This window comes from Scyliorhinus canicula, chromosome 2, assembly GCF_902713615.1.
Source record: "Scyliorhinus canicula chromosome 2, sScyCan1.1, whole genome shotgun sequence".
Taxonomy (NCBI): domain Eukaryota; kingdom Metazoa; phylum Chordata; class Chondrichthyes; order Carcharhiniformes; family Scyliorhinidae; genus Scyliorhinus; species Scyliorhinus canicula.
This window is the reverse complement of record NC_052147.1, coordinates 148,127-175,998: the sequence shown is the minus strand read 5'-3', so window position 1 is coordinate 175,998 and position 27,872 is coordinate 148,127. Positions and strand designations below refer to the sequence as shown.

General features: G+C 50.4%; 1 protein-coding gene across 4 annotated transcripts in view; it reads left to right on the top strand.

The window, feature by feature from the left end:
• syne3 (spectrin repeat containing, nuclear envelope family member 3) overlaps window positions 1-27,872 on the top strand; it is a 130,773-nt gene that overhangs the window by 46,323 nt on the left and 56,578 nt on the right. For all 4 annotated transcript variants that reach the window (XM_038821554.1, XM_038821545.1, XM_038821528.1 and 1 more), the window contains 3 exons: window positions 2,027-2,201; window positions 4,762-4,944; window positions 10,660-10,809. In XM_038821554.1, the coding sequence (XP_038677482.1) occupies window positions 2,027-2,201; window positions 4,762-4,944; window positions 10,660-10,809 (508 nt within the window). The remainder of the gene's footprint in view (window positions 1-2,026; window positions 2,202-4,761; window positions 4,945-10,659; window positions 10,810-27,872) is intronic.

Below are 27,872 nucleotides of genomic sequence, written 5' to 3'. Positions count from 1 at the left end.
TTGTTTGAATCAAACCTGTTGGACTTTAACCTGGTGTTGTAAGACTTCTTACCATAAAATAATACAGCACAGTACAGGCCCTTTGGCCCACGATGTTGTGCCGACCATTTATCCTAATCTAAGATCAATCTAACCTACACCCCTTCAATTTACTGCTGTCCGTGTGCCTGTCCAAGAGTCGCTAAAATGTCTCTAATGACTCTGACTCCACCACCTCTGCTGGCAGAGCATTCCACACACCCACCACTCTCTGTGTAAAGAACCAACCTCTGACATCTCCCCTATACCTTCCTCCAATCACCTTAAAATTATTTCCCCTCGTGACAGCCATTTCCGCCCTGGGGAAAAGTCTGGCTATCCACTCTATCCATGCCTCTCATCACCTTGTACACCTCTATCAAGTCACCTCTCTGCATTCTTCGTTCCAGTGAGAAAAGCCCTAGCTCCCTCAACCTTTCTTCATAAGACATGCCCTCCAGTCCAGGCAGCATCCTGGTAAATCTCCTTTGTACCCTCTCCAAAGCATCCACATTCTTCCTATAATGAGGCGACCAGAACTGGACACAATATTCCAAGTGTGGTCTAACTAGGGTTTTATAAAGCTGCAGCAAAACCTCGCGGCTCTTAAACTCAATCCCCCTGTGAATTAAAGCCAACACACTATACGCCTTCTTAACAACCCATCAACCTGGGCGGCAACTTTGAGGGATCTATGTACGTGGACACCAAGATCCCTCTGTATCCCCACACTTCCAAGAATCCTGCCTTTAACCCTGTATTCAGCATTCAAATTCAACTTTCCAAAATGAATCATTCATGTTAAGAAGTCTTACAACACCAGGTTAAAGTCCAACAGGTTTGTTTCACTAGCTTTTGGAGCGCAGCTTCTTCCTCAGGTGAATGAAGAGGTGGGTTCCAGAAACACATAAATAGACAAAGTCAATGATGCAAGACGATACTTTGAATGTGAGTCTTTTCAGGTAATTGAGTCTTTACAGGTCCAGACTGTGCGACTGGAGAGAGGGATAATCACAGGTTAAAGAGGTATGAATTGTCTCAAGTCAGGACAGTTGGTAGGATTTCGCAAGCCCAGGTCAGATAGTGGGGGGTGAATGTAATGCAACATGAATCCTAGGTCCCGGTTGAGGCCGTACTCATGTGTGCGGAACTTGGCTATCAGTTTCTGCTCGGTGATTCTGTGTTGTCGCACGTCCTGAAGGCCGCCTTGGAGAACACTACCCGAAGATCAGAGGCTGAGTGCCCTGGACTGCTTGTGTTACCCGACTGGAAGGGAACATTTCCGCCTGGCGGTTGTCGTGCGATGTCCGTTCATCTGTTGTCACAGACTTTTTACTGTGCCCACCCCAGTCCAACGGAGGCATCTCCACATCACAGCATTCAGCTTGAGAGGGCTGGAATACAAGAGCAGGGATGTATCTCTGAGGCTGCATAAGGCTCTGGTCAGACCCAACGTGTTGTGACATTTACTGGTGATGTTTTGACTCAAGCTGCCAACATCATCTGATGCACAATTCACTGGATCAGTGGGCAGCACGGTGGCACAGTGGTTAGCATGGTTGCCTCACGGCGCCGAGGTCCCGGGTTCAAACCCGGCTCTGGGTCACTGTCAGTGTCTGCGTGGGTTTCGCCCCACAACCCAAAGATGTGTGGGGTAGGTTGATTGGCCGCGCCAAATTGCCCCTTAATTGAAAAAAATGAATTGGACACTAAATTAAAAAAAATAAAAATAAATTCACTGGATCAGCTAAAGATGGCCCAAATGTTGCTCTCAGGGCAATATCAGATCAGCGTTTAGTTGTATCTCATGCTCAGTGCCGATGACAGCGCGGTTGATCAATTGAGTTTCTCAGTCAGGCGGATGCATTCACATAGCCAATAGCTTTTTCTCAAAACTGCATAGATGCAAATACTTTACAGCAGTTTTATTTCTCGCTCCCTCTCTCTCTTTACCCCACTGTGATTGTTAAAGAGTTAATGGCACAAAACGTGAGTTTGTGTGTTTCAGATTAAAAGGACAGATTGGGAAGAGATGCAGCCAGCTTGGTGTGAGTCTGCACTGCAGCTTTCAGGAGGCGCTACGAGTGTTTCAGCAATGGAGGAGCAGCACTCGAAACCTACTACACTTATCCCTTGATACCAAGGATGGAGCGCTGGTCAGGACTCACCTACACAACATTAAGGTAGATGACATTGTGATTTGACGGATCTGGGAGAGGCTGATCAGATGGCTGGGTGAAGTGGGGTGGGGGGGGGGATGTGAGGGGAGGGGTGGTGTGTGCTGGGGAGACTGACCAGATGGCTGGGTTTGTGGGGGAGATGGACCCCACCCCCCCAACCTAACACTGATTGCAACTCCGAGGAAATTACGAGGCAAGAGCAAACGTTGCTCTTTTGTGAAGATGAGGAGTGAAGTTTCAGTTGGGGCACTTGATAGTTACAAGGAAGCGAGGAAGGATCTAAAGAGAGAGCTAAGACGAGCAAGGAGGGGACATGAGAAGTCTTTGGCAGGTAGGATCAAGGAAAAGCCAAAAGCTTTCTATAGGTATGTCAGGAATAAAAGAATGACTAGGGTAAGAGTAGGGCCAGTCAAGGACAGTGGTGGGAAGTTGTGTGTGGAGGCTGAGGAGATAAGCGAGATACTAAATGAATACTTTTCGTCAGTATTCACTCAGGAAAAAGATAATGTTGTGGAGGAGAATGCTGAGACCCAGGCTATTAGAATTAGGGCCTCACGGTAGCATGGTGGTTAGCATCAATGCTTCACAGCTCCAGGATCCCAGGTTCGATTCCCGGCTGGGTCACTGTCTGTGTGGAGTCTGCACGTCCTCCCTGTGTGTGCGTGGGTTTCCTCCGGGTGCTCCGGTTTCCTCCCACAGTCCAAAGATGTGCGGGTTAGGTGGATTGGCCATGCTAAATTGCCCGTAGTGTCAGGTTAATGGGGGGATTGTTGGGTTACGGGTATATGGGTTACGTGGGTTTAAGTAGGGTGATCATTGCTCGGCACAACATCGAGGGCCGAAGGGCCTGTTCTGTGCTGTACTGTTCTATTTCTATTAAGATGGCATTGAGGTGCGTAGGGAAGAAGTGTTGGCAATTCTGGACAAGGTGAAAATAGATAAGTCCCCGGGGCCTGATGGGATTTATCCTAGGATTCTATGGGAAGCAAGGGAAGAGATTGCTGAGCCTTTGGCTTTGATTTTTATGTCATCATTGGCTACAGGAATAGTACCAGAGGACTGGAGGATAGCAAATGTGGTCCCTTTGTTCAAGAAGGGGAGTAGAGATAACCCCGGTAACTATAGGCCGGTGAGCCTCACGTCTGTTGTGGGTAAAGTCTTGGAGAGGATTATAAAATATACGATTTATAATCATCTAGATAGGAATAATATGATTAGGGATAGTCAGCACGGTTTTGTGAAGGGTAGGTCATGCCTCACAAACCTTATTGAGTTCTTTGAGAAGGTGACTGAACAGGTAGACGAGGGTAGAGCAGTTGACGTGGTGTATATGGATTTCAGTAAAGCGTTTGATAAGGTTCCCCACGGTCGGCTATTGCAGAAAATACAGAGGCTGGGGATTGAGGGTGATTTAGAGATGTGGATCAGAAATTGGCTAGTTGAAAGAAGACAGGGAGCGATAGTTGATGGGAAATGTTCAGAATGGAGTTCAGTTACGAGTGGCGTACCACAAGGATCTGTTCTGGGGCCGTTGCTGTTTGTCATTTTTATAAATGACCTAGAGGAGGGCGCAGAAGGATGGGTGAGTAAATTTGCAGACGACACTAAAGTCGGTGGAGTTGTAGGCAGTGCGGAAGGATGTTGCAGGTTACAGAGGGACATAGATAAGCTGCAGAGCTGGGCTGAGAGGTGGCAAATGGAGTTTAATGTGGAGAAGTGTGAGGTGATTCACTTTGGAAAGAATAACAGGAATGCGGAATATTTGGCTAATGGTAAAATTCTTGGTAGTGTGGATGAGCAGAGGGATCTCGGTGTCCATGTACATAGATCCCTGAAAGTTGCCACCCAGGTTGATAGGGTTGTGAAGAAGGCCTGTGGTGTATTGGCCTTTATTGGTAGAGGGATTGAGTTCCGGAGCCATGAGGTCATGTTGCAGTTGTACAAAACTCTAGTACGGCCGCATTTGGAGTATTGCGTACAGTTCTGGTCGCCTCATTATAGGAAGGACGTGGAAGCTTTGGAACGGGTGCAGAGGAGATTTACCAGGATGTTGCCTGGTATGGAGGGAAAATCTTATGAGGAAAGGCTGATGGACTTGAGGTTGTTTTCGTTAGAGAGAAGAAGGTTAAGAGGTGACTTAATAGAGGCATACAAAATGATCAGAGGGTTAGATAGGGTGGACAGTGAGAGCCTTTTCCCGCGGATGGAGGTGACTAGCACGAGGGGACATAGCCTTAAATTGAGGGGTAATAGATATAGGACAGAGGTCAGAGGTGGGTTTTTTACGCAAAGAGTGGTGAGGCCGTGGAATGCCCTACCTGCAACAGTAGTGAACTCGCCAACATTGAGGGCATTTAAAAGTTTATTGGATAAGCATATGGATGATAAGGGCATAGTGTAGGTTAGATGGCCTTTAGTTTTTGACTTCCCATGTCGGTGCAACATCGATGGTCGAAGGGCCTGTACTGCGCTGTATCGTTCTATGTTCTATGTCTATGTTGCTGAAGATAATGGCAGAAAAGTGTGACATGATGGGAAGCTCATCTCTGCTTCTTTCTCTCAGGACCATCTTGTTCGGAGTAACCAGCTGGAAGTCCAGCTTGACAGATTTAAGAGACTCGAGGGAATGTTACGCAGTATCTATGGCGAAGAACAAGCTGCAGCCTTTGAGTCTGAGCTGAAGGAGGCGGTTCAGCAACGGACATTCCTGACTGATGGCCTGTTACAGAGAAGGAGGGAGTTGCAGGTATTTACACAATTGCTGCTGTCAATATTTTTTTTTTATTTTTTTTAAATAAATTTAGATTATCCAATTATTTTTTCCAATTAAGGGGCAATTTAGCATGGCCAATACACCTACTCTGCACATTTTTGGGTTGTGGGGGCGAAACCCACGCAGACACGGGGAGAATGTGCAAACTCCACACGGACAGTGACCCAGAGCCGGGATCGAACCTGGGACCTCAGCGCCGTGAGGCGGTTGTGCTAACCACTAGGCCACCGTGCTGCCCGCTGCTGTCAATATTAATGAATAACCACAAGCCCATACTCGGTGAGGGAGATTGCATGATCTGTGCTGCTTATTCAGAGTCAGCAACAGGGTGCAGCTGATGGGTAATACATCGGAAATAGGATTTGGGTGCAGCACGACTCTGTTGACTGCTTAGAACTTGCACTCCAGGGCCGCACGGTGGAGCAGTAGGTTAGCCCTGCAGCCTCATGGCGCCGAGGTCCCAGGTTCGATCCCGGCTCTGGGTCACTGTCCGTGTGGAGTTTGCCCATTCTCCCTGTGTTTGAGTGGGCTTCACCCCCACAACCCAAAGATGTGCAGGGTAGGTGGATTGGCCACGCTAAATTACCCCTGTATTAGAAAAAATTAATTGGGTATACTAAATTAAAAAAAAAAAGAAACTGCACTCCATTTGCAAATTGTGGTCTCAACTCCACTTTCCTTTCTGCCCCATAACCGTTGACTCCCATGTCTATCAAAAATCTATCACTTCTCTCTTGGGCAGTCCCTCAGTGTTGAGGATGACTTGCTACCTCTCTGGGGAGGTGGGTTCTGCGGGGGCTGAATAGTCCGATCTGGGATCCACAGATTCTGCCACAGGCTGGGCAGATGGTGTTTGATGAGGTGGGTGAGACACTCTCTTTCTGCTGTTTATGCTTGGCCCCCGCGTGCTCCACCCTGTGACGTTCGAGGTGATTGCCGCCTTTGTGGATGCTTCTTCCATTTATGTGTTCTAAGGCAAGCGATTCCCATGTGTTGACTGGGATGTTTTATTCATTCGGGAGGCTTTCAGAGTGTCCTTGTAACGTTTCCCCTGCCCTCCTAGTGATCGCTTGCCATTGCGGAGCTCGGAGTAGAGCACTTGTTTTGGGAGTCTTGTGTTGGGCATGTGGGCAATGTTACTCACCCATCACAGCTGGTCGAGAGTAACCAGTGCCTCGATACTGGGAATATTGGCCTGGGAGAGGACGCTCATGTTGGTACGCCGGTCCTGCCAGTGGATTTTCAGGATTTTGTGGAGGCAACGTTGGTGATATCTCTAGGGATTTGGGGTGTCTGCTGTACATTGTCCATGTTTCTGGTGCATACAGGAGGGCGTTGACCCCGGATGCTCTGTACACCATGAACTTGGTGCTGGACTTGAGGTCTCAGTCTTCAAATACTCGGTTGCTCATGCGATCAAAGACTGCAATGGTGCATTGGAGTTGATGCCGGATTTCGAAGTTCATCCAGCCTTTTTCCCATCTGATCAATCGACTTCTGAAGCGGCTCCAAGTTGTCACGCTTCAAAGCCAAAAGGCCCTCCTGCATAGTCTGCAGCAGCTGCTGCATTGTGGGCTGGGCTGTCGGCTCATTGCTGTGAATACCAGCCATGCTGGTCTCTCTCACAGCCTCCACTGTGCCCTTACTCGACCACTTCTTCTGATGTTTATGGTCCCTCCGGCTTCTTAGGTCCATACAATTCTGTATGGGTCCTGTGCCTGAGTACTATTGCTTTCCAGTTCTGTGCTGAAAAGCGCAAAAACGTCAGGGGAAAAGGTCCAAAAGTCCGACTGAAACGGGAGCCACCAAATGTGTGGCCTACTCCCTCATAGCCGCCATTGGAAGTTCACTAAGGGCAATTTACAATGGCCAAACCACCTGACCTGCACAACTTTGGACTGTGGGAAGAAACCGGAGCACCCGGAGGAAACCCACGCAGACATGGGGAGAACGTGCAGACTCCGCACAGACAGTGACCCAAGCGGGAATCGAACCTGGGACCCTGGTGCTGTGGAGCAACTGTGCTAACCACTGTGCTACCATGCGAGCAGCAGAACTGTGTGAGGAGGATGCTCCACAATCCCTGATGGCTGACAGAGTCGAAGGCCTTTGCGTGATCGAAGAAGGCCATGTACAAAGATTGATGTTGCTCCCCGCATTTTTCCTGGATTTGTTGCGCGCTGAAGATCCTGTCGATTGAGTCTCCTGATGGGCGGAAAACGCACTGAGACTCAGGGAGAAACTCTTCAGCCATGGGAGGAGGCGGTTGAGGAGCATTCTTACGATGACCTTGGCAGAGGGCAGGGAAACCCCTCTAATTTCCGCAGTCGGAACTGTTACCTTTCTTGAAGATGGTCCCAATTAAGACATCTCTGAGATAATCCAGCATGCTCTTCCAGGCAAGTGCGATGAGGCAGTGAATTCTTATCAAGAGTGAATCTCCGTCGCATTTTAGGACTTCTGCAGGGATTCCATCTGTGCCGAGGCCTTCTTGTTCTTTAGCTGTTGGATGGCTTTGTCGACCTCACGGCGAGCTGGGGTTGTGCTGAGATGATGGCGGGTAGCGTGTTGCGGGATGGTGTCGAGAACGCTTGTGTCGAAGGCTGTGTCACGGTTGAGGAGGTTGTCGAAGTGCTCCCTCCAGCGGGCTCAGGCGTTGACTGTCTCTCTGTCTTTGATGAGCACCTCTCCGTTTCTCGCTCTCCTGGGACCCTGAGTACTCGGATCGTAGATGGTTTTGATTGTGCTAAAGAAGCTGTTCACATCGTGATTGTCGGCGAGTTGCTGAGTCTCCTGCGCCCTTTCCACCCACCATCTGTTCTTTAGGTCATGGGTTCTTTGTTACTCCTCTGCCTTCAGTTGTCTTGTCGGTTTGTTTCCTCTCACTCGTTTTGGTGGAGCTGCCAGTTTAGGAACACCTTGCGCTGGATCTCCTGACCGTTCCCGTCGAACCAGTCTTGGTGTTTCCTGGTTGAGAGCCCGAGAGTCTCCTGACAGGTTCTGACTATGGCGGCTTTTAAGACTGAGCAGGCGCTGTGGACCTTCTGTGGCTCCGGCTTGCTGGTTACCGCCAGGCTAGTTGTTAGGCACCGACTGAGCAGCTCTTTCTTCTCTGAGTCTCTGAGTCCAGCGATATTGAGTCTCCTGCAACAGAGCTCCTTCAGCCTGTGTGGGCTGGGGCCAGGATGATGGAGGTGGTCGAGCGGATTAGTCTGTGGTCAGTCCAATGGTTGTTGGCTCCGGTCGAGGTGGGGCTGATGCGGACATCTTTGTGGTCCCTTGCTCAGATGATGATGAAGGCTATTCGGTGCCGGTGCTTGTCCCTCTGGTGGAACAGGGGACGGGTTTCTCCCGTACCCGGCGGGGCGGGGGGGTGCTGGCGGGACGGAGTGGCGTGAACCACTCCAGCGTCAGGCCGTCCCAAAGGCGCGGAATCCTCCGCATCTTCAGGGGCTCGGCCCACCCCGGAGTGGTTGGCGCCCCGTCGGCCGGTGGGATAGGGGCCTGGCGCTATATCAACCGGCGCCGAAGGGCCTTCGCTGGTCGGCGCAGGAGCGCCAGCGCGTGCTGGCGTCATCCCTGCGCATGCGCACAAGGAATCACTTCTGCACCGGGAACGATGGATGACCATGGCCTCCGGTGCGGAAGGAATAGAGTGCCCCCACAGCATATGCCCGCCCGAGGATCAGTGGGCCCCGTCTGCGGGCCAGGCCACTATGGGGGCACCTCCTGGGGCCAGATCCCCCCGCGACCCCCCCAAGAATCCCGGAGCCCGCCCAGGCTGCCAGGTCCCGTCGGTAAGGGACCAACTCTAATTTACGCCGGCGGGACCGCCATCGAATGGGCGGGACTTCGGCCCATCACCGGCCGGAGAATCCGGACAGCCCCGGGGCCCATTGAGTCGCGCCGAACCCCGCCATTCTCCGAGGCGGGGGGTGCGACTCACGGCGATTTTTGGGGCGGTGGGTGAATTGGCAGGATGGCGGGTGCGGGATTCACGCCGACCCCCGGCGATTCTCCCACCCGGCGGGGGGTCGGAGAATCCCACCTAGGGTGTTCATGACCAGGTCATGTTCTAAACATTTTGTCAGGAGGAGGATTCTATTGGTGTTTGTTTGCCTTCCCTGTCTAACACGCCTTTCCAAAGGTTTCATAGAAACCCTACAGTGCAGAAGGAGGCCATTCGGCCCATCGAGTCTGCACCCACCCTCCGAAAGAGCACCCTATCTTAGCCCCTATCCCACCCCTGTAACCCAGTGACCCCACCTAACCTTGTTGGACACTAAGAGGCAATGTATCATGGCCAAAACACCTAACCTGCCCATCTTTGGACTGTGGGAGGAAACTGGAGCACCCGGAGGAAATCAGGGAGGAAGTGCAAACTATATACAGACAGTCACGCAAGGCTATTATTGAACCCAGCTCCCTGACTCTGTGAGGCAGCAGTGCTAACCACTGTACCACCGTGCCGCCCTTCCCGTCTGCATCCTTCCCGACTCCAGCATTGAAGTCACCGCCGAGAATCAGCTTGTCTCCCTTTGGGATGCGGGGCAGCGATTGGTCGAGGCTGGAGTAGAATGTCTCTTTTTTTTTTGTCTGCTGTATTTAAGGTTGGGCCGTGGGCACTGACGGCTGTGATGTGCTGTTTCTGGGCCAGGGAGAGCTGTAGGGTCATGAGGAGTTCGCTCACCCTGCAGGGGGGCTCGTTGAGACGTCCGACCAACTAATTTTTTAACGGCGAAGTCGATCCTGTAGAGATGACGTTCTTCTGGTTCGCTTTTCCAGAAGAACGTGTATCCACCACCTTGTTCTTTAAGCTGGCTGTCACCTGCCAGCTGTCTCGCTCAGGGCAGCAATGTCAATGTTTCCCCCTGATTCCCATTGACTCTAGTTTAGCTAGGGCTCGTTAATGCCATACTCGGTCAAATGCTGCCTTGATGTCAAGGGCAGTTGCTCACACCTCACCTCTGGCATTCAGCTCTTTTGTCCATGTTTGAGCCAAGGCTGTAATGAGGTCAGGAACTGAGTGACCCTGGCGGAACCCAAACTGAGCTTCCGTGAGCAGGTTATTGCTGAGTAAGTGCCGCTTGATTGCACTGTTGATGACTCCTTCCATCACTTTGCTGATGATGGAGAGCAGACTGATAGGGCGGTAATTGGCTGGGTTGGATTTGTCCTGTTTCTTGTGTACAGGACAGATCTGGGCAATTTTCACATCGCCAGGTAGAGCCAGTGTTGTAGCTGTACTGGAACAGTTTGGCCTTTCTAGTGAAGCTCAGATCTCTTGAATGAATTTTTAAAAATCATCTGAGTAGCAATGCAGAAGGTGTGTAGTCACATGTACCTGTTGTAATAGTCTTAACGGCAGAGCTTGCTTCTCTTGTGCCCACTCAAGATTCACTTCCATATTTTGATAATTATGCCAGCGATGCTGATTTTCATACCAATCAAAGCCAAAAGTGTTGGAGCTGCTCAGCAGGACTGGCAGCATCTGTGGAGAGTGAAAGAGTTAACCTTTCAGGTTGATGGCTTTTCATCAGAATTGGTAAAGATTAGTAATTTCATCAGAATTGGTAAAACGGGTTACCGAGCATTTCCAATGTTTTCAGTTTTGATTTCAGATTTCTAGCAGTATTCTGTTTGTCTTCTATAAATCGTATTTGTCAAAATCCAATTTGTCCTTGACAGGTGAATTGTCAAGATCCGACTGATCACAAGCTCTTGTTGAAGAAATTTGAAGAGTGGCTAAAAAATGAAGATAGGAAGCTGGCAAATATTTTAGCTGCTGAAGGTCCCAGGAGCAGCGGAGGGCGAAAAAATAGAAAACAAGGTCTAAAGGTCAGAGAGATTTGCACCCCTGAAATTGGTAATTTATTAACCTGGAATATTTGTGACTGTATTACTAAACCTGGTTAAAGTCCAACATGTTCATTTCAAACACTAGCTTTCGGAGCACTGAGGAAGCAGCAGTGCTCCGAAAGCTAGTGTTTGAAACAAACATAAGAACTAGGAGCAGGAGTAGGCCACCTGGCCCCTCGAGCCTGCTCCGCCATTCAATTAGATCATGGCTGATCTTTTGTGGACTCAGCTCCACTTTCCGGCCCGAACACCATAACCCTTAATCCCTTTATTCTTCAAAAAACTATCTATCTTTACCTTAAAAACATGTAATGAAGGAGCCTCAACTGCTTCACTGGGCAAGGAATTCCATAGATTCACAACCCTTTGGGTGAAGAAGTTCCTCCTAAACTCAGTCCTAAATCTACTTCCCCTTATTTTGAGGCTATGTCCCCTAGTTCTGCTTTCACCCGCCAGTGGAAACAATCTGCCCGCATCTATCCTATCTATTCCCTTCATAATTTTAAATGTTTCTATAAGATCCCCTCTCATCCTTCTAAATTCCAACGAGTACAGTCCCAGTCTACTCAACCTCGCCTCATAATCCAACCCCTTCAGCTCTGGGATTAACCTAGTGAATCTCCTCTGCACACACTCCAGCGCCAGTACGTCCTTTCTCAAGTAAGGAGACCAAAACTGAACACAATACTCCAGGTGTGGCCGCACTAACACCTTATACAATTGCAACATAAACTCCCTAGTCTTAAACTCCATCCCTCTAGCAATGAACGACAAAATTCCATTTGCCTTTAACCTGGTGTTGGACTTTAACCTGGTGTTGTAAGACTTCTTACTGAGCTCACCCCAGTTCAACGCCGGCATCACCACATCGTATTCCTAAACGGCACGGCTGCATTGTGCTATCAGGGAGGATTAGCACTGCTGCCTCACAGCGCCAGGGACCTGGGTCAATTCCGACCTCCGGTGTCTGACTCTGTGGAGTTTGCACTTTCTCTTCGTGTGTGCGTGGGTTTCCTCCGGGTGTTCCAGTTTCCTCCCACAGTCCAAAGATGTGCAGGTTAGGTGGATTGGCCATGATCAATTACCCCTTCGTGTCCACAAAGATGTGTAGGTTAGGTTAATGGGATAGGGCGGGGGATTGAGCTTGAGTGAAGTACTCTTTCAGAGGGTCAGTGCAGACTCGATGGGCTGAATGGTCATGTGCACTGTAGGGATTCTATTATTGGGAGCACTTTAGAATTCAGCACAGAAACATTAAGGGATTGATTAAAAGGAGAAAAGAGAGTACGAGAGGAAGCTTGCAGGGACATAAAAACTGACTAAAGGTTTCTAGAGGAATGTGAAGAAAATGATTGGTGAAGACAAATGTAGGTCCCTTACAGTCAGACACAGGGGAATTTATAATAGGGGACAAAGAAATGACTGAGCAACTAAACACATACTTTGGTTCTGTCTTCACAAATGAGGACACAAATCAGATACCAGAAATGTTGGGGAACGCAGGGTTTAGTGAGAAGGAAGAACTTAAGGAGATCAATGTCAGTAGAGAAATGGTGTTGGGGCAATTGATGGGGTTGAAGGTGGATAAATCCCCAGGGCCTGATCATCTACATCCTAGGATACTTGAGGAAGTGGCTCTAGAGATAGTGGATGCAATGGTGGTCATCTTCCGGGATTCTGCACACTGTGGAACTTTGTGAGTTTGTGGACTGCTCCGAGTGCTGTCCTGCAGGGGTCGGGTTCTCGACGTAAACCAGCTAATAGCCTCCATGTTGTGGTACCGGCTGGTCACTTTGAATCCACCGCCTGACTTTGTCACAGGCATCCAGAGAAATCTTAACCAGTTCTTCTGAGTTGCACTGGGTCGCTGCGGAGTTCTTGAGTCTTCCGCTTGAGGAGGGCAGTCAGGCGTTGGTGTGCCTTCGCACCCGGATGGGGACTTTGTGTTCAGGCTTTGCAGCGATGTCTCTACGTCGAGCCTCCTCCACGATGATGTGCCCCTGGCAACGTATTTCTTCCACGAGGTCTGCACGGCCCGAACTACGACATGAAACTCCTGTTCGTAGACCAGCGCGGTTCGCAAATACTTGCAGGCGCTGTCCATCTTGTACCTGGACCTTCTCAAAGTCCGTAGGCATGGTTGCTACGTGCCGCAGGAGCAGTGGCTGTCGAAAGTGAGCCGGTGCTGTGGAATCCGCACCTCCGCAATATCTATTTAGGTGGCTGGCGAAGTGGAAGGTTGTGTCTGCTGGGGTGTCCAGAATTGGGGACGTGCTTGGTGGCAGAGGAATGGGCTGGATGACGCCCTACGAGCTTGCCGAGCACGCAGTGGTGTCCATCCGGCTCGTGGCTGATGCCACCCAAGGCCTCAAAGTGGCTCAGGCCTGATGGCACTCTATCTCTCAAGGCGGCGCAGATGTGCGGTGGCATTCTATCTAAGCAAACCTCTGCTCGGACGGAATTCCACATCCAACTCCATCTACAGGTTTGCTGACGACATGACTATAGTGAGTCGGATCTCGAACAATGAGTCAGAGTACAGGAGGGAGATAGAGAACCTCTTGGAGTGGTGTAACGACAACAATCTCTCCCTCAATGCCAGCAAAACTAAAGAGCTGGTCATTAACTTCGGGAAGCAAAGTACTGTATACACCCCATCAGGGCTGAGGAGGAGATGATTGACAGCTTCAATTTCCTGGTCCACCCACGTCGACGCTACGACCAAAAAAACACAACAGCACCTCAGGAAACGAAGGAAATTCTGCATGTTCACATTGACTCTTACCAACTTTTACAGATGCACCATAGAAAGCATCCTATCGGGCTGTATTACAGCTGGTATGGCAACTGCTCGGCCCAAGACCGCAAGAAACTACAGAGAGGCAGGAGATACAAAAGTCTGAGAATACGCACAAACAGATTCAAAAACAGCTTCTTCCCCACTGTTACCAGACTCCCAAACGACCCTCTTATGGACTTATCTGATCTCTTCACATATCTCTACTGGGTAGTACTGAACTCCGTATGCTTCACCTGATGTCTGTCTCTGTATTTACATTGTGTATTTCATAAATGCCCTATTATGTATTTTCTTTTGATGGACAAAATGATCTGTTTGAGCTGCACGCAGAACAATACTTTTCATTGTACCTCTGTACACGTGACAGTAAACAAATCCAATCCAATCCAAACCACATTGGCCACAAGCGCCGAAACCTCCCTTGGAGGCTGGTGTCCCACAATCCTAGCCGCCTCGCGGAAATACGCAGTGGGGTTTCCTGTATGGGCTGCTGCTGCACACCTTCCACTTCCTTGCCCTCGCCCACTGTCTAGACACGCGTGGCGTACCTCGCTGCCGTCCAGCAGAGGTGGTCCCCACTGGAGGTCCCTCAACAGAGGTATCCTCCCCCTAAATGGACTTCTGGCTTGGGTCACTGTCTGTGCGGCTTCTGCACGTTCTCCCCGTGTATGCGTGGGTTTCATCCGGGTGCTCCGGTTTCCTCCCACAAGTCCTGAAAGATGTGCTGTTAGGTAATTTGGACATTCTGAATTCTCCCTCTGTGTACCCGAACAGGCGCCGGAATGTGGCGACTAGGGAATTTTCACAGTAACTTCATTGCAGTGTTCATGTTAACCTAATTGTGACAATAAAGATTATTATTATTAAATCTTGGGGACCTGGGGTGGAAGGTGATGCAGGCAGCAATACGAGCAACCACCATTTGCATCGGGTCACGTACGCCCCAAGAGCCCTGCCATTTTTGCGGTCTTGTGGAGTCCGTAAGCCATGTCGATGTTGAATGTCCCAGGCTGCACTCCCTTTTCAGTTTTTGACAACGTTGTTGTTGAAGTTTTCTTTGCACTTCAACCCCACGCTCCTGATCTACGGGCACCTGGTGCGGAGAGGGACGGGGAAGGCGGAAGACCTCGTGAACCCGCTCCTCGGCGTGGCGAAACGTGACCTAAATATGTCCAGGTAGCAGGTGACTGAGGGGTCGTCCAGCCAGACTGTCTGCCCCTCTTCCACGTCCTCATACGCGGCCAGGTGTTCCTGGAACGGGAGCATGCGGTGTCCACGGGCACACTCTAGGCCTTCCGTGCTTGGTGGGCACCGCAGGGGTTGGATTACTTTATCAACCCGCTCCTTTCACATTATTATTTGTCGTTGATAATTTTCCATTGTTCTTTGTTACTTTGGGCAGTTTCCTGAGTACGATGTGTCCCTTTTAATTTGTCCCTCAGTTAATTTCCTTTTGTTTTTTGATTGGACCCTAAAATAAATCGGGGGGGAGGGGGGGGGTAACCAATTATCCCCAGGCAATAGCATCGAGCAGGTTATAACAAGGGAACTAAATGTATTGTCTGCAAGTTTGCAGATGACACCAAGTTGTGTGGGAGGGTGAGCTGTGAGGAGGATGCAGAGATCCTTCAGTGTGATTTGGATAAGTTGAGTGAGTGGGCAAATGAATGGTAGATGCAGTATAATTTGGAGAAATGCAAGGTTGTCCATTTTGGTAGCAAAAACGAGAAGGCAGATTATTATCTGAATGGCCATAGATTAGGAGAGTGGAACCTGCAACGAGATCTGGGTGTCCTCGTACACCAGTTACTGAAGGTAAACATGCAGGTACAGCAGGCGGTAAAGAAGGCTAATGGTATGTTGGCCTTCCTAGCGAGAGGATGCGAGTACAGGAGCAGGGATGTCTTGCTGCAATTATACAGGAGCCTTGGTGAGGCCGCACCTGGAGTATTGTGGCAGTTTGGTCTCCTTATCGGAGGAAGAATGTTCTTACTCACGAGGGAGTGCAGGGAAGGTTTACCAGACTGATTCCTGGGATGGCAGGACTGACATGCAAGGAGAGATTGAATCGATGACGATCATATTCACTGGAGTTCAGAAGAATGAGGGGGATGTGACAGAAAGCTATTAAATTCTATTAGGACTGGACAGGCTAGATGCAGGAAGAATGTTCCCGATGGTGTTATCCAGAACCAGGGGTCACAGTTTGAAGATACCCAGAGAGTGGTCGGCATGTGGAATTCGTTACCACAGGAAGTAATTGAGACCAAAACATTGCAAAGTGAGTCAAAGAATATGGGGGTAAGCGTGATTAAGCTATTGAGTTGGGAGATCATCCATGATCATAACGATCGACGGAGCGGGTTCGAAGGGCCAAATGGCTTCCTCGTGCTCCTATTTTCCATGTTTCTGTGACACGTGAAAAACACCTGACATCCCTACCTAATCCTATTTACCAGCACTTGGCCCATAGCTCGAATGTTAAGACATGCCAAGGGCTCATTTAAATATTTTTAAAGGATGTGAAGCAACCTTCTACCACCCTCCCCAACACACACCCTCACACACCCCCTCACACACACCCTCACCCTTCTACCACCCTCCCCAACAGAACATCCCAGACTGTCACCACCCTCTGGGTAAAAGTATTTCCTCAAACCCCCCAAAATCTTCTGCCGCTCACACACACCCTCACACACCCCTTCACACACACCCTCACACACCCCCTCACACACACCGTCACCCCTCACACCCTCACACCCTCACCCCTCACACACACCCTCGCCCCTCACACACACCCTCACCCTCACACCCCCCTCACCCCTCGCACACCCCCTCACCCCTCGCACACCCCCTCACCCCTCGCACACCCCCTCACACCCTCGCACACCCCCTCACCCCTCGCGCACCCCCTCACCCCTCGCACACCCTCTCACACACCCTCTCACACACCCCCTCACACACACCCTCACCCCTCGCACACCCCCTCACCCCTCGCACACCCCCTCACACACCCTCTCACACACCCCCTCACCCCTCACACACCCCCTCACACACCCCCTCACACACCCCCTCACACACCCCCTCACACACCCCCTCACACACCCCCTCACACACCCCCTCACACACCCCCTCACACACCCCCTCACACACCCCCTCACACACCCCCTCACACACCCCCTCTCACACACCCTCTCACACACCCTCACACACACCCTCACACACACCCTCACACACACCCTCACACACCCCCTCACACACCCCCTCACACACCCCCTCACACCTCACCCCTCACACCCTCACCCCTCACACCCTCACCCCCCTCACCCCTCACACCCTCACACCCTCACCCCTCACACCCTCACCCCCCTCACCCCTCACACCCTCACCCCTCACACCCTCACCCCCCTCACTCCTCACACCCTCACACCCTCACCCCTCACACCCCCTCACACACCCTCACCCCTCACCCCTCACACCCTCACCCCTCACACCCCCTCACCCCTCGCACACCCCCTCGCACACACACCCCCTCGCACACACCCCCTCGCACACCCCCTCGCACACCACCCTCGCACACCCCCTCGCACACCCCCTCGCACACCCCCTCGCACACCCCCTCGCACACCCCCTCGCGCACCCCCTCGCGCACCCCCTCGCGCACCCCCTCGCGCACCCCCTCGCGCACCCCCTCGCGCACCCCCTCGCGCACCCCCCTCGCGCACCCCCTCACCCCTCGCGCACCCCCTCACCCTCGCGCACACCCCTCACCCCTCGCGCACACCCCTCACCCCTCGCGCACCCCCTCACCCCTCGCGCACTACCCCTCACCCCTCGCGCAACACCCTCACCCCTCGCGCACCCCCCTCACCCCTCGCGCACCCCCTCACCCCTCGCGCACCCCCTCACCCCTCGCGCACCCCCTCACCCCTCGCGCACCCCCTCACCCCTCGCGCACCCCCTCACCCCTCGCGCACCCCCTCACCCCTCGCGCACACCCCTCACCCCTCGCGCACCCCTCACCCCTCGCGCACCCCCTCACCCCTCGCCCACCCCCTCGCCCCCTCGCCCAGCCCCCTCGCCCCCTCGCCCACCCCTCGCCCACCCCCTCGCCCACCCCCCTCGCCCACCCCCTCGCCCACCCCTCGCACACCCCTCCCTCGCCACACCCCTCGCACACCCCCTCGCACACCCCCTCGCACACCCCCTCACACCCCCCTCACACCCCCTCGCACACACCCCTCTCACACACCCTCTCACACACCCTCTCACACACCCCTCACACACCCCTCACACACCCTCACACACCCCTCACACACCCCTCACACACCCCTCACACACCCCTCACACACCCCTCACACACCCCTCACACACCCCTCACACACCCCCTCACACACCCCCTCACACACCCCCTCACACACCCCCTCACACACCCCCTCACACACCCCCTCACACACCCCCTCACACACCCCCTCACACACCCCCTCACACACCCCCTCACACACCCCCTCACACACCCCCTCACCCCCCCCTCACACCCCCCCTCACACACCCCCTCACACACCCCCTCACACACCCCCTCACACACCCCCTCACACACCCCCTCACACACCCCCTCACACACCCCCTCACACACCCCCTCACCCCCCCTCACACCCCCCCTCACACACCCCCTCACACACCCCCTCACACACCCCCTCACACACCCCCTCACACACCCCCTCACACACCCCCTCACACACCCCCTCACACACCCCCTCACACACCCCCTCACACACCCCCTCACACACCCCCTCACACACCCCCTCACACACCCCCTCACACACCCCTCACACACCCCCTCACACACCCCCTCACACACCCCCTCACACACCCCCTCACACACCACCCCCTCACACACCACCCCCCTCACACACCACCCCCCTCACACACCACCCCCCTCACACACCACCCCCCTCACACACCACCCCCCTCACACACCACCCCCCTCACACACCACCCCCCTCACACACCACCCCCCCTCACACACCACCCCCCTCACACACCCCCTCACACACCCCCTCGCACACCCCTCGCACACCCCCTCGCACACCCCCTCGCACACCCCCTCGCACACCCCCTCGCACACCCCCTCGCACACCCCCTCGCACACCCCCTCGCACACCCCCTCGCACACCCCCTCACCCCTCGCACACCCCCCTCACCCCTCGCACACCCCCTCACCCCTCGCACACCCCCTCACCCCTCACACACCCCCACACTCCCCCTCACACACCCCCACACTCCCCCTCACACCCCCCTCACCCCAATTAAACACCCTCGCCCACGGGCCACTCTTGTCCTTATCCATGATTATTCAGAATCTTATGAAATTGTGGTTGCGAAGCCCAAAATGCGCCCCCATTGAAACATCAATCTCCTGGCCAGGCTCATTCCCCAATACTGAGTCTAGTATGGCCCCCACCCTGGTTGGATTGTCAACATACTGGATCCTGGACCTCCTGGACACATTAACAAATTGCTCTCTATCCGAGCCCCTGGCTGTAAGGGATTCCCAGTCAATATGGGAGAAGTTTATTTTGGCCACGGGGAGTTTCTCCCGCTAAGGCAGCACTTAAGAGTTGATTTTGACAGTAATAGTGGCTGTTCGGAGATAAGGGCGCCATTTTGATCACCTCTGATCTCCTCCCCACACCGCCCTCTTTTCAGACACCCCATTTTATCAACCCCACCGCCACGCCCCCCAACCTTGTCGAGAACCCTGGGAACCCGCCACTCCAATTGATGAGGCCCAGTCTGATCGCTGGCAGTGCCAACCTGACATCTGGGCTCCCTGCCACTAGCAGTGCCTTGGCATCCTGGCATGCCACCCAGGCACTCGGGCAAGAGCCAGGGTACATAAGAACTAGGAGCAGGAGTAGGCCATCTGGCCACTTGAGCCTGCTCCGCCATTCAATGAGATCATGGCTGATCTTTTGTGGACTCAGCTCCACTTTCTGGCCCGAACACCATAACCCTTAATCCCTTTATTCTTCAAAAAACGATCCATCTCTATCTTAAAAACATTTAATGAAAGAGCTTCAACTGCTTCACTGGGCAAGGAATTCCATAGATTCACAACCCTTTGGGTGAAGAAGTTCCTCCTAAACTCAGTCCTAAATCTACTTCCCCTTATTTTGTGGCTATGTCCTCTAGTTCTGCTTTCACCCGCCAGTTGAAACAACCTGCCCGCATCTATCCTATCTATTCCCTTCATAATTTTATATGTTTCTATAAGATCCCCCCTCATCCTTCTAAATTGCAACGAGTACAGTCCCAGTCTACTCAACCTCTCCTTGTAATCCAATCCCTTCAACTCTGGGATTAACCTAGTGAATCTCCTCTGCACACCCTCCAGCGCCAGTACGTCCTTTCTCGGGTAATGGGACCAAAACTGAACACAATACTCCAGGTGTGGCCTCACTAACACCGTATACAATTGCAGCATAACCTCCCTAGTCTTAAACTCCATCCTTCTAGCAATGAAGGACAAAATTCCATTTGCCTTCTTAATCACCTGTTGCACCTGTAAACCAAATTTTTGCGACTCATTGCACTAGCACACCCAGGTCTCTCTGCCAGCAGCATGTTTTAATATTTTATCATTTAAATAACAATCCCTTTTGCTGTTATTCCGACCAAAATGGATAACCTCACATTTGTCAACATTGTATTCCATCTGCCAGACCCTAGCCCATTCGTTTAACCTATCCAAATCCCTCTGCAGACTTCCAGTATCCTCTGTACTTTTTGCTTTACCACTCATCTTAGTGTCGTCTGCAAACATGGACACATTGCCCTTGGTCCCCAGCTCCAAATCATCTATGTAAATTGTGAACAATTGTGGGCCCAACACGGATCCCTGAGGGACACCACTAGCTACTGATTGCCAACCAGAGAAATATCCATTAATCCCCACTCTTTACTTTCTATTAATTAGCCAATCCTCTATCCATGCTACTACTTTACCCTTAATGCCATGCATCTTTATCTTATGCAGCAAACTTATGTCAAAGGCTTTCTGGAAATCCAGCTATACCACATCCATTGGCTCCCCATTATCTACCGCGCTGGTAATGTCCTCAAAAAATTCCACTAAATTAGTTAGGCACGACCTGCCCTTTATGAACCCATGCTGCGTCTGCCCAATGGGACAATTTCCATCCAGATGCCTTGCTATTTCTTCCTTGATGATAGATTCCAGCATCTTCCCTACTACCGAAGTTAAGCTCACTGGCCTATAATTACCCACTTTCTGCCTACCTCCTTTTTTAAACAGTGGTGTCACGTTTGCCAATTTCCAATCCGCCGGGACCACCCCAGAGTCTAGTGAATTTTCGTGCAATTTCCCTCGCCATCTCTTTCAGCACTCTCGGATGCATTCCTTCAGGGCCAGGAGACTTGTCTACCTTTAGCCCCATTAGCTTGCCCATCACTACCTCCTTAGTGATAGCAAACATCTCAAGATCCTCACCTGTCATAGCCTCATTTCTATCAGTCACTGGCATATTATTTGTGTCTTCCACTGTGAAGACCGACCCAAAAAACCTGTTCAGTTCCTCAGCCATTTCCTCATCTCCCATTATTAAATCTCCCTTCTCATCCCCTAAAGGACCAATATTTACCTTAGCCACTCTTTTTTGTTTTATATATTTGTGGAAACTTTTACTATCTCTTTTTATATTCTGAGCAAGTTTACTCTCATACTCTATCTTACTCTTTATAGAACATAGAACATTACAGCGCAGTACAGGCCCTTCGGCCCTCTATGTTGCGCCGTCCTGTGAAACTCCTCTGAAGTCCCTCTACACTATTCCCTTATAGTCCATATGCCTATCCAATGACCATTTGAATGCGTTTAGTGTTGGCGAGTCCACGACTGTTGCAGGCAGGGCATTCCACGCCTTTACTACTCTCTGAGTAAAGAACCTACCTCTGACACCTGTCCTATATCTATCTCCCCTCAATTTAAAGCTATGTCCCCTCGTGCTGGACATCACCATCCGAGGAAAAAGGCTCTCAATGTCCACCCTATCTAATCCTCTGATCATCTTGTATGCCTTAATTAAGTCCCCTCTTAACCTTCTCTCTAACGAAAACAGCCTCAAGTCCCTCAGCCTTTCCTCATAAGACCTTCCCTCCATACCAGGCAACATCCTTGTAAATCTCCTCTGTACCCTCTCCAATGCTATAGCTTTTTTAGTAGCTTTCTGTTGTCCCCTAAAGATTTCCCAGTCCTCTAGTCTCCCACTAATCTTTGCTACTTTGTTTGCTTTTTCCTTCAATTTGATACTCTCCCTTATTTCCTTATATATCCATGGTCGATTTTCACTCTTTCTACCGTCCTTCCTTTTTGTTGGTATAAACCTTTGCTGAGCACTGTGAAAAATCGTTTGGATTCCTCAACTGTTTCACCATAAAGTCTTTGCTCCCAGTCGACCTTAGCTAGCTCTACTCTCATCCCATTGTAATCTCCTTTGTTTAAGCACTAAACACTAGTGTTTGATTTTACCTTCTCACCCTCCATCTGTATTTTAAATTCCACCATATTGTGATTGCTCCTTCCGAGAGGATCCCTAACTATGAGATCATTAATCAATCCTGTCTCATTACACAGGACCAGATCTAGGTCCGCTTGTTCCCTCGTAGGTTCCATTACATACTGTTCTGGGAAACTATCGCAGATACATTCTATAAACTCCTCCTCAAGGCTGCCTTGACCGACCTGGTTAAACCAATCGACATGTAGATTAAAATCCCCCATGATAACTGCTGTACCATTTCTACATGCATCAGTTATTTCTTCGTTTATTGCCTGCCCCACCATAATGTTACTATTTGGTGGCGAATAGACCACTCCTATCAGTGACTTTTTCGCCTTACTATTCCTGATTTCCACCCAAATGGATTCCACCTTATCCTCCATAGCACCGATGTCATCCCTTACTATTGCCCGGGTGTCATCCTTAAATAACAGAGCAACACCACCTCCCTTACCATCCACTCTGTCCTTCCGAATAGTTTGATACCCTCGGATATTTAACTCCCAGTCGTGACCATCCTTTAACCATGTTTCAGTAATGGCCACTAAATCATAGTAATTCACGATGATTTGCGCCACCAACTCATTTACCTTATTCCGAATACTACGAGCGTTCAGGTAAAGTACACTTATGTTGGCTTTTATACCTCTGTTTTGAATCTTAACACCTCGATCAGTAACCTCTCCTAAGTTATATTTCCTCTTAACTTTTCTCCTAATTTTCCTTGTCATTGAGCCCAAATCTTCATGTAACAACCTGCCACATTGCTTACCATTTAGAACATAAGCCCCTCGAGCCTGCTCCACCATTCAATGAGATCATAACCCTTAATCCCTTTATTCTTCAAAAAACTATCTATCTTTACCTTAAAAACATTTAATGAAGAAGCCTCAACTGCTTCACTGGGCAAGGAATTCCATAGATTCACAACCCTTTGGATGAAGAAGTTCCTCCTAAACTCAGTCCTAAATCTACTTCCCCTTATTTTGAGGTTCCTCCTAAACTCAGTCCTAAATCTACTTCCCCTTATTTTGAGGCTATGTCCCCTAGTTCTGCTTTCACCCGCCAGTGGAAACAACCTGCCCGCATCTATCCTATCTATTCCCTTCGTAATTTTAAATGTTTCTATAAGATCCCCCCTCATCCTTCTAAATTCCAATGAGTACAGTCCCAGTCTACTCAACCTCTCCTCATAATCCAACCCCTTCAGGTCTGGGATTAACCTAGTGAATCTCCTCTGCACACCGTCGAGTGCCAGTATACAACTACAGTTCAAAAACAAACGAAGAAAAAAGAAATATACCAATGAAAATAAAAAGAAAAAAGAAAAAGGAAAAACTACTTACCAGGGATGAAAAGCACGTCCTCCCCCCAAGCTTCGAATTCCCGCCTAGCTTCAAATTGCCAAACTCATTCTTAGCTGTGTCTCACTCTGGCTGTGTCTTCTCTGGCTCACTAGGAGGACTCCGACAACCCAGGGGTCTGCAATGGCCTGCGAGACCCCCCCCCCCCCAAGGTGCCGTTATGCCTGGTTGACTTTTGAATGGACCAGTAATAAACGGCACCCCAACAAGGTGCATCAGGCGCGGCCGTTGAGTCCCAGGCATCAGGTGAATCTGCCGTCCAGATAATTAAATATGCAGATCCCAGTGAGGGTAGGATCCAGATCACACTGGACAGCAAGTCGGGTGATTGTGATCAGCCCACCGCTTGATGCGGAGTCTCATGCCATTCACTAGTTGCGCCTGGATCTGTGCCAGGCACAAGGTCGTTGCTGAATTGTGTTCATAATCTCAGAATAAAAGCTGACTGACAATCTGTCTTCCTGTTTTTACACATCGTACTGAATCTGCCATTCATGTGACCACTCACTTAGCTTGTCTAAATCACACTGAAGGATCTCTGCATCCTCCTCAGAGCTCACCCTCCCTCCGAGCTTGTTGTCATCTGCAAATTTGAAGATATTACATTTAGTTCCCTCATCTAAATCGTTGATATAAATTGTGTGCTGGGGTCCTGGGACCAATCCCTGTGGTACCCCACTAGTCACTGCCTGGGCAGCACGATAGCACAAGTGGATAGCACTGTGGCTTCATAGCGCCAGGGTCACAGGTTCGATTCCCCGCTGGGTCACTGTCTGTGCGGAGTCTGCACGTTCTCCCCGTGTCTGCGTGGGTTTCCTCCGGGTGCTCCGGTTTCCTCCCACAGTCCAAAGACATGCAGGTTAGGTGGATTGGCCATGCTAAATTGCCCTTAGTGACCAAAAAGGTGAGGAGGGATTATTCTGTTTTGGGGATAGGGTGGAAGTGAGGGCTTAAGTGGGTCGGTGCAGACCGGATGGGCCGAATGGCCTCCTTCTGCACTGTATGTTCTATGTTCACTGCCTGCCATTCGCAAAAAGATCTGTTTATTCCCACTTTGTTTCCAGTCTGCCAACCAGTTTTCTATCCATCTTGTGAGGACCTTTCCTGTTGATTCTCTTTTTTCTTCTTTATTTATTTTTGCTGTTATCATTTTGATCCATGGATGCTTATCTTTAAATCGAGCAGGGGAAATGGGGAACTTAAAAGTTATTATGTGCCGTCTTCGGACAGAAAATTTCTGACTTTTTGGCAACCGAGAGATCTGTGAAACTCTGTTCAATTAGTTGGCTGGTTGCCAACGAATTGGCCCAAAGGCTGTATTCTGCCCGGTCACAGACAATGATTGGATGCTGCCTGAGAAGGATGATTTTTCAGAGAACCAGGGAAAAGTCAGTTGGAGACCATGGCACTTGGAAAAAAGGACCTGCCCGTCGCTCTATGGTGTATTGTCCAGAAAAGTTGCTGTATTTCTGAAACTGCGGAGACCTGAAACAAATCTACAATGAAGACCATTACAGACTGGAAACTGAAACCTTGAACTGAAAGCCTTAATGGAAAGCATGCTAGAACAACCATGTGAAACAAAGACTCTATTTACTCATTATTTTATATCCCTCTTCTCTCCTCTGTTTGTCTGTGGTGTGTGTATGTATGTGGTGTGTGTATGTATGCACTGAGTGCTGAATTTGGGTGCATTTAAGTGCTACAGTGAGAGTTTGGTGATTGAGGGATATTAAAGATTTATTTTTTGTTTGTATAAAGTCTAGTCTTTCTTTTATTTAGTTAATTAACTTAAAAGTTGCTGTTTAGTTGAGAAGAAGGTGAATTTTCAGTCAGCTTTAAGCAAAGGTTCTACTTGTAACTACTTGCAGCTGGATCTTGTTAGTTAGTTAATTGGATTAGGCCAGTTTTCAGAAGCTAGAGTCAGTATAAATCTGAGCTAGTTACAGTGCAGACTTTGTTTGCACTGAGTGCTGAATTTGGGTGCTATAGTGAGAGTTTGGTGACTGAGGGAGTGCTAAATTTGGGTGCTATAGTGAGAGTTTGGTGACTGAGGGAGTGCTAAATTTGGGTGCTATAGTGAGAGTTTGGTGACTGTGGGAGTTAGGTGAGGAGGGAGTAAGGTGCTCCTTTTCATTTCATTTCCTACATTTCCTCAAAGAGGGTGAAGGGAGCCAGGAATTTACATAGAGTGCAGCTGACTGGAAGCAGAGTCGGAGGGCGGAGTTCCAGTTAGTCCACAGAGCAGCTATATTCTGTAAGGTAAGAGGGGATGGAGGCTAGGGCAGTTGCATGCTCCACCTTGTAGGATGTGGGTGGTGAGGGATACCACCGGTGTCCCCGCTGACTATACCTGCAGGAAGTGCACCCAACTCCAGCTCCTCAGGGACCGTGTTAGGGAACTGGAGCTGGAGTTGGGTGAACTTCGGATCATGCGGGAGGCAAAGGGGGTAATAGAGAAGAGTTACAGGGAGGTAGTCACACCCAAGGTACAGGACAAGAGTAGCTGGGTTACAGTCGGGAAAGAAAATGAACGGGCAGACAGTGCAGGGATCCCTCGTGGCCGTTCCCCTTCAAAACAAGTGTACCGTTTTAGATGCTGTTGGGGGGGGATGACCTACCGGGGGAAGGCCCTAGCGGCCATGTCTCTGGCACTGAGTCTGGCTGTGGAGCTCAGAAGGGAAGGGGGGAGAATAGAAAAGCAATAATGATAGGCGACTCAATGGTTAGGGGAATAGATCGGAGATTCTGTGGTCGCGAGTGAGGCTCCCGGAAGGTATGTTGCCTCCCGGGTGCCAGGGCCAGGGATGTGTCTGATCGTGTCTTCAGGATCCTGAAGGGGGAGGATGAGCAGCCAGAAGTCGTGGTGCACATTGGTACCAACGACTTTTATTACATCCACGGGGTGTGGATGTAATAAACGAGTTTAGGGAGTTAGGCTGGAAGTTAAAAGCCAGGACAGAGTTGTTATCTCTGGTTTGTTGCAGGTGCCACGTGATAGCGAGGCTAGGAATAGGGAGAGAGTGTAGTTGAACACGTGGCCGCAGGAATGGTGTAGGAGGGAGGGCTTCAGGTATTTGGATAATTGGAGCGCATTCTGGGGAAGGTGGGACCTGTGCAAGCAGGACGGGTTGCATCTGAACCAGAGGGGCACCAATATCCTGGGAGGGAGGTTTTCTAGTACTCTTCGGGAGGGTTTAAACTAATTTGGCAGGGGAATGGGAACCGGACTTGTAGTCCAGCAACTAAGGTAGCCGATGTTCAGGACGTCAAAGCATGTAGTGATGCAGTGGGGAAGGTAACACTGACAAAGGAGAGTACTTGCAGGCACGGAGATGGGTTGAAGTGTGTATACTTCAACGCAAGAAGCATCAGGAATAAGGTGGGTGAACTTAAGGCATGGATCGGTACTTGGGACTACAATGTGGTGGCCATCATGGAAATCTGGATAGAAGAGGGGCAGAAATGGTTGTTGGAGGTTCCTGGTTATAGCTGTTTCAGTAAGATTAGGGAGGGTGGTAAAATAGGTGGGGGGGAATTGCATTATTAATTAGAGATAGTATAACAGCTGCAGAAAGGCAGTTCAAGGAGGATCTGCCTACTGAGGTAGTATGGGTTGAAGTCAGAAATAGGAAAGGAGCAGTCACCTTGTTGGGAGTTTTCTATAGGCCCCCCAATAGCAGCAGAGATGTGGAGGAACAGATTGGGGAAACAGATTTTGGAAAGGTGCGGAAGTCACAGGGTAGTAGTCATGGGTGATGCAATGTTCTATGACAGCTGACAGAGGTAGGTTCTTTACTCAGAGAGTAGTAAGGGCGTGGAATGACCTGCCTGCAACAGTAGTGGACTTGCCAACACTAAGGGCATTAAATGGTCATTGGATAGACATATGGATGATAAAGGAATAGTGTAGATGGGCTTTAGGGTGGTTTCACAGGTCGGCGCAACATCGAGGGCCGAAGGGCCTGTACTGCGCTGTAATGTCCAATGTTCAACTTCCCAAATACTGAGTGGAAACTCTTTAGATCAAATAGTTTGGATGGGGTGGTGTTTGTGCAGTGTGTCCAGGAAGCTTTTCTAACACAGTCTGTAGATTGTCCGACCAGAGAGGAGGCCATATTGGATTTGGTACTTGGTAATGAACCAGGGCAGGTGATAGATTTGTTAGTGGGGGAGCATTTTGGAGATAGTGACCACAATTCTATGACTTTCACTTTAGTAATGCAGAGGGATAGGTGCGTGCAACAGGGCAAGGTTTACAATTGGGAGAAGGGTAAATACGATGCTGTCAGGCAA